The sequence below is a fragment of the Momordica charantia genome (assembly GCF_013281855.1).
Source record: "Momordica charantia cultivar OHB3-1 chromosome 1 unlocalized genomic scaffold, Mcharantia_2.0 BLBB01000001.1, whole genome shotgun sequence".
NCBI lineage: Eukaryota > Viridiplantae > Streptophyta > Magnoliopsida > Cucurbitales > Cucurbitaceae > Momordica > Momordica charantia.
In genome coordinates this window covers 13431442-13442122 of record NW_028275157.1, presented here as the reverse complement: position 1 = coordinate 13442122, position 10681 = coordinate 13431442, and the positions used below count along the sequence as shown (strand labels likewise).

General features: G+C 33.9%; 2 protein-coding genes across 2 annotated transcripts; both read right to left on the bottom strand.

Annotated features, from left to right (window-relative positions):
- Positions 1 to 1381: 1381 nt before the first annotated feature.
- LOC111013795 (2-oxoglutarate (2OG) and Fe(II)-dependent oxygenase superfamily protein) lies at positions 1382 to 4132 on the bottom strand. The gene is made up of 3 exons (XM_022288315.2): positions 3588 to 4132; positions 2503 to 2854; positions 1382 to 1885 (listed from the first exon to the last, which is right to left on the bottom strand). The coding sequence occupies exons 1-3, from the start codon at positions 4052 to 4054 to the stop codon at positions 1661 to 1663; spliced, it is 1044 nt and encodes a 347-aa protein (XP_022144007.1). The 5' UTR covers positions 4055 to 4132; the 3' UTR covers positions 1382 to 1660.
- An 821-nt stretch (positions 4133 to 4953) lies between these two features.
- Positions 4954 to 10125, bottom strand: LOC111013783 (putative serine/threonine-protein kinase WNK5). Its single transcript, XM_022288303.2, has 7 exons — positions 9499 to 10125; positions 8415 to 8680; positions 8092 to 8315; positions 7860 to 8017; positions 7009 to 7306; positions 6215 to 6589; positions 4954 to 5489 (listed from the first exon to the last, which is right to left on the bottom strand). Exons 1-7 carry the CDS (start codon positions 9550 to 9552, stop codon positions 5086 to 5088), a joined length of 1779 nt encoding a protein of 592 aa, XP_022143995.1. The 5' UTR covers positions 9553 to 10125; the 3' UTR covers positions 4954 to 5085.
- Between the last annotated feature and the right edge of the window lie 556 nt (positions 10126 to 10681).

The following is a 10681-nucleotide window of genomic DNA, read 5'->3' as shown; positions in this document are numbered from 1 at the left end:
AATATTGTCATCAATTCACCTTTTTAATAAAGAAAGAAAGCAAGATAGAATCCTCCTCTTTTGTCCGTTTTATTTAAACAAAAATAAAGTAAATGAAAGTTCTTGATCATTGATTATGATTAATACTTCTTCTTAAAGAAGTTTGGTGGAGGAATAAATGTAGTCTATAAAGCTTATTTTAATTATTACTATTATAAATTTTTAACATTATTTTATTTATTTATTTATTTTTATAACACCCGCATCCACCTTAAAACTTAGACCTGAGAGACATTATTAAGCCCATTAAAAAGTTGGACTTAAGATTTTTAAATCGACCTCAAGTCTATCGGGTTGTCCCTAGAACATAAATTTTAGCATTATTACAAATAATTTGGAATATGATTTAGAAATTCTCTTCTAAATATATTTTTTCGCTTTTTTGGACAACCTACTTCATTCGAGAGAATAAAATTATTCCAAATGAAACAAAATTCAAGATGCTGATTAATCAAAAATTTCATGTGGAGCCCATAGTGTTACATCTTAACCATAAGATATGTTTAATTTGACAAATGAAAAGACTTTATTCTTTGTTGTTTAATATTATAGCAACATTTTAATCATTAACTCTAAATAATTAATTCCCTAATGTGGTGGGGAAGTTTTGGGTCAATATAAAATATTTTTATATGTTGTTGCAATTGTGCCCATAAATTTTTAATTACAAAGTTTAAACCTTAAAATTTCATTATTGTAAAATATTTTTAATTACTTATTTCATCTGTTGGCTCAACGTGCACTCTATTTTATTGCAAAATTATTAAATAGTGAGGCTGCAACAATAACTGTAATATCATATGGTAACATATTTGTGAGCTTGTTGGAAAAATAAAAAAACTAACGTAACAAAATTAGATGGATTATGTAAATAGCTATCATTGCAATATCTGAAATTTTAAGATTTTATTTTTCAATTTCATCTATTAATTTATCCATTTTTGTTAATTTGGATTGGTTCTTCCCCTAATATGAGCTTCCTTTTGGGCCCAAGTTGAAGCCCAAACCTACCTATTTCAAGTGGGTTAGATTAAAACTTAGCTTATTCTCAAAATTTCCGAGTTTATTAGTCACACAATTCAATGGATAAAATTTAATCAATTTGCCCTTATTTACATATTATATAAAGAAAGACTGAAATTTTCATTTTAGAGATTGCATCCCTTAATTCAAGAATATGGACTATACTAATAATAAAAAATAAAATTGAAGCTTCTTTAATTGAATATTTTGGCCAGAAGTCGTTGCATCCATAAAAATTGAATCAAATTGCAATGGCAATACCAACACACAATTCTGTCTTGAGCATGCAACATTCAAAAGTCAAATTTACAAAGAAACATCATTCCCAATTCCACACTTTTATTTTGATATATACTCAATAACAAATGTGTATATATATATATATATATATATATATATATATATATATTTTAAAGTACAAATACCATAATAACCCTTCAACTTTTGCAAGCCAAATGTCACACCAATCTCTATACAAACCAATCATTCTATACCAAAAACAAAAACCTTGGCATAAAAATATCAATCACAAATGGTGCAAAAACAAGAGAGGCAATTCCTTTTTCTTTTTTTTTTTTCCTTGGTTCATTTAAAAGGATCATTTGGCCTTAAATAATGAAGATGTGTAAGTATAAAGAAGGTAAAGGGAAAAAAGAAGAAGGGCAATGAAGATTTGGTCAGAAATTGAGATGATATTGGAATGGGGATTATGGAGTAATTTTGGGTGTGAAATTTTGAGCTCAATGGAGAAAGGGCTTTGGCTTCCATTTGGTACAAATATCATCTTACTTCTTGCACTTTTTAATTTTCCCATGCTCCATTCCTACACCACCATCACAAATCATTATCAAACCATTTTTTCTTCAAAAATCTATGCAAATTTTCTTCCATTTTTTTTTTTTTTTTTACATTTTAGTATCTATACTTTCGAAGTGTCCATTTTATTCATTGTATTTTTAAGGTTAAAAAACACTTTTTATCCCTGTACTTCAATTGGAGTAATGATTTAGTCCATCAACTTCCAAAAGTAACAATTTAGTTCATGTAGTTTCAAATTGGTAATAATTTAGTCCTTGAAATCTAACTATGTAATAGTTTTGTCCCTGAGGTTTAAAGTTCGTAACAATTTAGTGCTTAATTTTGATGAGAGTTTTTTGTGACAGAGATTAAATTGTTACAAGGACTAAATTGTTATCAATATGAAACTATAGGAACTAAAACGTTACAATTAAAAGTTTAGAGATTAAATCGTTACTTTAATAAAAGTACATTGACCAAATGCATTTTTTAACCTATTTTCGAGAAGGGACCAAAATATTCATCCAAATTTGAATCCTAGACCTAAATTGTAGCACTTCTAAATTGATACACCTTATGGAATTTACATTTTTTTATAAAAGAACAAATCATTAGGAAATGGATGGATATTGATAAAATTACCTGGAGCTGTTTGCCAATGGTGACAACAATGGTATCAGCAGCAGAATCAAAGCAGAAAGAGCCCTGTGTGTGAGGATTGACAGAGAATTGGCAGTGCTCTGCTGGAATGTGGAGGCTCATCATCACACTCTCATCACTTTCTCTCTCTTCATTTTCTCTCTCTCCTCCATCATCAAATTGATTCTGCTGATTATTATTGTATCTGAAAATGCTCAAAATTGCCTCTTTTTCTCCTCTCTTCTTCTTCACCTTCTGATCTTCGCCCCATTCCTCCCCCATGCTTTCTGATAAAATCTCACTCAATTTCTCTCCAATTCCCTCTACTTTCCTGGCTACCTTCTCCATCTCTCCGCTGCAAATCGAGCCGAGCCGAGTCGAACCCAGTTGAAAAAATAGTCAAAATATTAGTTGTCATTGATATCCATGACGTACGATCATATTTGAAGATTTTTTGGAGATTTATAAAATCTACGCAACAAAACAAAACAAAGGAACACACTACTGACAATAATGTTTGTAAGCTTAATTTTTAAAAATAGAAACTAAAATTAAAATAGTTATCCGATGGGTTTTAATTTTTGAGTTTAATAAACTTCTATACTTTAAATATTTTCAATTTTGTTTTAGGACAAGTATTTTGAATTTTAAATTTTTTTAATATGCTTAAAAAGATGAAAAGTTTAAACCATATCTACTTAACAATTTTTAAAGTTCAGAGAAATATTGAACACAACAGGTTAATTTTTTTTTTTAAATATGAGAAATAAACTATATCAAAATGATATTAAGTGAAGATTTAGAATTAGAAAGTTTTAAAAAAGAACTTACTAATTAAAAATAAACTATAATTATATAATAGTAAACTTATTTTTCTCATTAATTGAAGTAAATTTATTCACTGAAAACCAACTCAATTACGCTACTAAGTACTAATCTAATGAAATATTATTTTTGTTTGAATAAATACTCTTATTTCTATAGAAAGTGGGCCTAATTTGGGCCAGAAACAGCCAAGTCCAGCTCAGCCCAGCCCATTTTCTAACTAATCGGAAACTCGCGAAGTTATCGGGTTGTTTCGGGTTTACCTAAAGTGCCGGTACGCCTCGTCCCGCGCAACCGAATGTTCCGACGCCCCGCCGTGTCTCCGACGGCGGACCTGTACAATCGCCGCCCGGGCTCCGTCATTCCTCTCCGAAGAAGAATCTTCCAGAATAGATTTCGCGTCCTTCACCACCGACAAAATTTCCTCCCCGGAAATTCCGTGATTAACGATCCGAAAGGCGCCGAACTCGCCGGCCGAACGGAGCATCCGCGCCACCGCGTCGCCGTCGGGAGACGCGAGCAATCGGTAATCGAGGAGCGCGGGCAAGGGATTGGCGCCGGAGACGAAGCGAGATTCCGGCAGCGAGAGTTGCGGGAGTTGAATCGACTTCGTCTCGAGGAATTCCTTGAAGGTCTCGTTGGCCGCCGAGCGCGATCCGGTGCCGGTCGGGATCGGCGACGGCGGCGGTGCCGGAATCGTCAACCGACTCTTCGTGCGGAGGAGAGCCATGGAAGAGGACGGTCGACGGCGGACGGCGGCGGTATTTGTGAATTTGGTTTGTAAAATATATATATATTATGTGTGGAAATTGGGGAGGGAGGGAGGGGCCATGAGTGGGCCATTTTATGGCGTAGGGGGCACGTCTCTCTCTCTCTCTCGTGTTTGCCATTGCCTCTCCCTAACTATGGATTCATGCTTTTTCATTATTTATTTATTTTTTTAAATTACCCATTTCTCAAACTATAGGGAGCAAATTGTGAAACTTCTAAATCATATGGACCAAATTGAAATTAAACTCAAATCACAATAACCAAATTAATAATTTAAGCCAATTGCAAATTATGTACAAAGTTACAAGTTCCCATTCATAACTTTTAGAGTTATGGCTATTTAATCTATATATAAAAGCAAGACTAACTTTCAATTTGACAATATGTCACTCTACAAAGTCTCTTTTTTCAAATTAATGACATTAGTGGTTTTTTATCTCTTGAAATAGAATGACTTGAAGTAGTATTAATTCTAAATGTTGTTTTCCTTTACAAGATTATAATCGTAGAAGTCTGCTAGGTTTCGAAAATTTTGAGGTAAAATTACTAATTTGACGCATATATCTCCAAGAGAGGTTATGATTTCGATCCTTTATCTCACATATTGTACTAAAAAAATATTAAAAGGGAGAGTCTAAATAGTAGACTATTATTGTATCATTTGCCTTTTTTTATAAATATTTCTCGTCCTAAATGAAATTTTAAAAAAATTAAAATTATTTCTACAAAATCATTCTTAGAACTTTCTTTTATTTCAAATAGGGTAAATTGAGAGGAGGGTCACCCGATAATTGAATCCTATATATTTGATATGGACACTCACGAATATCGAAAAATAAAATTTTACTCGTGAAAATATGTAGTAAAGAAAATTGTTATTCAATGTCCCATAAGGCTTTTTGTTTCACACATTTTACAAATTCAAAACAAATAAAATGCCAAAAAGATTTCCTTCATTTATTTATCCACAAATATATTCCCCAAAAACCCCTATGGCTTGTGGTACCCAATATTTTCAACTGCTCCAACCGTCTTGAACAGTCGCTTCCTCAGCAACATCTCTACCAAGGACTTCATCTGGCTCCGACCCTCCACCATTGATCTCGTTCTCGTAAGTCGGTGTGAGCTATTTGAGCGAGATCGTCCCTCGGATTCTCGGTCCGACAGGTTATTATCCTTGTGCCTCAAATGGTGGGCATCTGGGTCCATGGTGGGGCAAAATCTTGTAGGTTGCTTGGTTGTTGAGATGCAATGAGGCTCTCTCCCTTTGAAATGTGAGTCACATTCATCTTCTTCATGATCTTCATTGTTTGAGTAAAAGCTTATATTAGAGCCATTGAAGGAGTTCATGGAGGTGCTAGAACTTGCATCACCATCAATGAGGATATGATCCTCTGCATTTAATAAACAACCTCAAGACATTAGAATTTAGTGATATATCTCACTCATTCTTTCATAGTTCTGAAACAAAATATGTTTTTTTTTATGTTAGTGAAAACGTACTAAAAATTAATCTTCACGGTCTATGAACTTATCTCCGTTTCATTTTGGTATTCAGAACTTTCAAAATGTCTGTTTTGACACGTGGGGTGGGGGATCGAACTCACAACCTCTTGGTGGAAGATATTTGTCAATTATTGCTGAGCTATGCTCGCTTTGGTTTTTTGCTTAAACATTTTTTTTCATAAACTTTGAAAAGGTATATTATAGTCTCTGAATTTTCAGTCACCTAATAGTCGCTCTCGAATACTCTACCAATGAACGCTCATATTAGCATGCTAATTAACTTGAAACCATGCTATCAATTTTATTAAAACCCTGGAACTAAAATTAAATTAAATTAAAAGAAAACTAAGGTAAAATCCAAAAGTAATCGTCTTTTTTTTTTGTCAAAGCGAACATCACTCAACAGTAATTGACATATACATCCAACCAAGAGATTGTGAGTTTGATCCCCACCCTCACATGATACCCTCACATGATGTACCAAAAAAAAAAGCAAACTTTTTTATAAAATAGACATTTTGAAAGTTTAGGAACCAAAATAAAATAAACCAAAATTGAAACGAAGAATCATGTATAATAGAAAGGACGACTTATAAATATAAAGGGTACGTACCTTGAAACCATTGAGAGGCAACAGAGGTATCATTCATTCCTCCCCATTGACGAGGGTTGTCATATAAAGAGTAGAAACCTTGCAAAGAATTTGAGGAGGATGCATAAGAGGAGCAAGAGTAGAAAGGATTTGGAGTAACATTATCTTCTTCTTCTTCATTTTCATAGTTGAAGCTATCTTGATGGTGGTTTTTGGGTATAAAGTTGTTCCATTCCTCCCAATTTGGGATCAATTTAGATACTTCCTTCTTTATCATCACAGCAATCTCCAATGGATCCCAATCAATGATTTCCAACTCTTTTACCATCTCGGTCGCCACATCGATTGCGATGTCGTTTACAGTGTCGAACGTGAAGTATACGTTCTTGGCATTACCTATCACGTTCAAGTTAATTACATTAAAAACATATATGTATTTAGAAACCAACCCCTTAAATGATCTCTAATCTTTTAAAGTGTGAATTTCATTCCATCGCTATATATCTTTAGCATTATTTATCATGCTATCATGTTGCATTGTGTGGTTCAAGCAAAATTAAACTATATCTATTATCTTATATTTGTTTAGATTTTGTCCCTAAAAATTAATAATTTTAGTCCTGAGATATATAGAGTTCTTTTTTCAACTAAGACCTTATATTTTTGACATGATGATATTGTGCTAGAATTAGCTGACAAAGTGATAATATCAAACAAAGATGAAATTGAAACTTTCAAATGGTTAAAGACCCAATTGAAAAAAAAAAGAAAAAGAAAAAAGGCAAACGCGTACAATTAGAGTTAGTGATATTTACCTCCCTTGACTTTAATCCGAACTTTTAGGAAAACTGTATCGTCTTCGGGATTCATTGATCCCGAGATGGTCATGTCTGTGCGTCGTGGCACTGGTATGGCTGTTTCCTTGGGAGGATGTGATATTAGAGGTGGAGTTGCAGGCAGCTCCTCCTCATGAGAAACATCATCAGAAGCTAGAAATGGATGCAGCAAGAGCTCTGTAGCAGGCAACCTCTTTGAAACATTCTCTAAGCATTTTCTCACAAATTTTTGTGCTTCCAAATCTTCAATCCGATAGTATGCATTTGGCAATTTTCCCTGCTCATTTAGTGTATCATCAATCAATTGTACATTGTTGAATTTCGTTAAATTATAAGTTTTGATCCTGAAACTTTACGATATAACTATTTAGTTCTTGTACTTGGGAAAAAAATTAATAGGTCTAAAGGAATGTTAAACGAAGGATTTAATAAACCGTGAGAGATAGCGGATTTGAGAGAGTAGATTTAGGGCCATACCAAAGGCAATTATGTGCTGAGTCAATATATCTTAAAGCCACCCTCACTCTAGATCTAGTCTTTATGCTTTAAAAAGTTTCTAAGAGAGACGTAAACTTTTAATTTTGTATCTAACAACTTCATGTCGTTTACTTCATCGATCAACTTAGTGTGTTTAAATGATACAATTATTTAAAGATTGCAAGGACCCACGAAACGTGACATTAAAAGTTTGACGTATAATTAGAATCTTTAATGTATATAGACTAGATTATAAACACAACTCTAAAACTTCAACGATCGGCCTGCTTGAAACGTTTAAAAGTACATAGACTAAAATAAGCACAAACCCAAAAGTCGGGGGACAAACTTACCGAAGTTACTTTCTTGTATATCTGAGCAGGGTTAGAACACTCGCTATAAGGATACTCCAAAGTGAGCATTTCTATCACACACATCCCAAAGGAATAAACGTCTACAAGTTCATTGTATTCCTCATCATACAACTCTGGCGCCATAAACTCTGGTGTACCTATAAATTAAAAGTAAATTCACGTGAGCCTAAGTTTAAAGTGGACAATATCATATATTTGTTTGGAATTTTACCTATGACGCTGTGGGCGTGTTTGGAATCATGAAGGATGGCTGCGAGTCCCAAATCACCAATTTTAACTTGCCCAAGATGGCCATTGATGAATATGTTATCACACTTGAGGTCCCTGTGGATTACGGGAGGATCGTGTCCATGAAGATAAGCGAGGCCGCGTAGGATTTGGCGGGCCCAGTTCTTGACTGCACCGATGTCGAGTTTTCGGTACTTCTGCCTGTACCTAATCATAGAATCCCCACAAATGCTACTCAATAAGCTCAACAATAATAATGGAGTAGAAGTGAAATCAAGATTTAGCACACATTGTTATGATCAATACTCTCTAAGGGTGCCGGAGGTGAACATCTCGGTAATGAAGTTGAAGGTTCGTCGATGAGTGTCGATCCACGACGTGTAGAATCGGATGATCGAGTCGTGGTTGAGGTTCTTGAGGAGATGAACTTCTGAGTAGAGGCGCTGTAGTTCTTCTGGGGAATGGAACACATCTTTGAGCTTGACTTGGTTCCAAGCCACTTCTATTCCAAGAACCTCGTCAAAGGCTTTATATACTGTCTTCATGGCTCCTTTCCCTAGAATTTCTCTAAACTGCACAAATTAAACATAGCTTTTTAACCTAAATGATAAGGTTTAGTCTTTGAAATTTGAGGATTGTGTCTAATACATCTCGAAAAATTAAAAAATGCAAGTCTCTAAGCCTTCGATGATTGTTGTATCTAATAGATTTGAACTTTGAATTTTTTAGTCTAATATGTCCCTGAGTTTTAAGTTTTATATGACTAATAGATTCTTAAGGTATATATTAGACAATTTTTAAAACTTTTAGGAACACAGAATTTAAATTTTAAAGACTTTTTAGATATTTTTAAGCCTATATAAGACACCGAAATGGAAATTTATGATCTATTAGACACAACTCAAAGTTTATGACCAAACTTGTTCGGATTATTTGTGAAGTTGGCATATTGAGTCTCAAAGGCGAGAGACTAGATTTTAATTTCCAACATTGAACTGTAATACTAAATAAAGTTCTCATAAATCACTATTTAAAGTCCAATTTGAAAAATTTGTTTCTTTTTAAATTGGACTAAAATTTCAAATATATTTTCGAGGGATGAAAATTTAATTACTGAAATTGTTTTAATCTCTTAAAACAAAACTAGAACGAAGTTATCAAAATGGTACCTAAACTACTAAATTATGTTTAACTTAACATCATCTCTTATTTCTGATCTATAAGTAGAATAAGAGCCTCCATCGACCAAAAACTAATCAAAACGGATGGTTCTATTTCTCCATCCAACCTAGTTTAAAACAAAAATTCTCACAAAACCTTAATCTCCGCGACAAAAATTGACATATAGAAAGAGAGAATGTAGGGCTTAACAAAGATTTGAAAAACTTACCCTTCCATAGCGACCAGATGGATCTGTCTCAACATAGGCAATTTGCTGTGCCATTCTCGGAACCTTCTCTTTGTCTCTTCTCTGTGTCCTTCTTCCAAAATCAAATTCCAAAACCAAAACCAAATATATATTTATGTATAGAAAACGGTATTAATTTAATTTTTCACACACAGAACATAAAGAAGTAATTGCTTTGCTAGATGATCCGAGGTTTGCCTTGGTAGTTTTCGTTTGAGAAAAATCCAAACAAGAACCAGAAGAGCCTCGAGTAATTAACACACAGCATAATCCAGGCCATTTCTACAACCCCACGTGAGAAATTGTGGTAATATTTTGAAACCATCTGTCTCAAAGCCAAAATCCCAGAAAAGAAAAAGGAAATTATTGAAAAAAGTCGTTTGCTTGCTAGGAAAATGGAATGGAAAAAACACAAAAATTGAAGCTTTTGAAGTTGGGTTAGGATTTATGAAGTGAAATTGGAAGATCGGGAGAGAAAGTGGAGTCTGAACTTGAAGAATCTGTGACCTCGCTTTGCTAGAATCATTTGTGGGTCTCTGAGATTTTCTCGGGAAAATTGGTGGAACACAAAATAAAAGTTTTTCTTTTTTTCTTTTGGAAGAATGAAGAATGAAGAATGAAGAATGAAGAAGAAGAAGAAAGTGGCGTTAATTTTTTAACGGAGGGAACGTGGGAGATGACGTCTATTTTGACAGAGTCTATGTGCCATGCTGGCAGCGGCTGACGGTGACGGCGTTGATTTTGAACCGGGGAGTTAGCGGCTGGTTCGGCTTGGCTTGCCAGCTCCGGAGCCGGCCGGCCGGCCTCAAAGTTATATTTTATTATTTTTAAAATGTTGGAAAAATGCTTATACTCGTAAACAAAAGAAAATTAATACCTACAAAAATAGTTTCGATCCAACCATAAGATTGCTTGGGGAGGGTAATAATTGGTAAACTTAGTTAAAATTAAAAATAATTGAGGGTAATAATGTCAATACTTATTCAAATTTTTATCCTACTACGTTTACTCACTAAATTTAACAAAAAAGCAAGACAAAAATCTCTTAAAACATTAATTTCACCAAAAATCAAGTCCCTTGTTCAATGCATTAGATAACACATCTCCCAAATTTCACTATGTATACATATAATTCATTAAGTGCACACTAAAACATAGTAAAACC

Bases quoted from the DNA above. Each gene is read 5' to 3' on its own strand.
- LOC111013783 (XM_022288303.2), bottom strand. From the start codon at position 9,552: ATGGCACAGCAAATTGCCTATGTTGAGACAGATCCATCTGGTCGCTAT. The intron at 8,018-8,091 runs GTAAAATTCCAA...TTTAATTTATAG, and splicing joins ACACGCCCACAGCGTCATAG to GTACACCAGAGTTTATGGCG. The intron at 6,590-7,008 runs GTAAATATCACT...TGAACGTGATAG, and splicing joins TCGGATTAAAGTCAAGGGAG to GTAATGCCAAGAACGTATAC.
- LOC111013795 (XM_022288315.2), bottom strand. From the start codon at position 4,054: ATGGCTCTCCTCCGCACGAAGAGTCGGTTGACGATTCCGGCACCGCCG. The intron at 2,855-3,587 runs GTAAACCCGAAA...CTCGATTTGCAG, and splicing joins GAGGCGTACCGGCACTTTAG to CGGAGAGATGGAGAAGGTAG. The intron at 1,886-2,502 runs GTAATTTTATCA...ATGGTGGTGTAG, and splicing joins CCATTGGCAAACAGCTCCAG to GAATGGAGCATGGGAAAATT.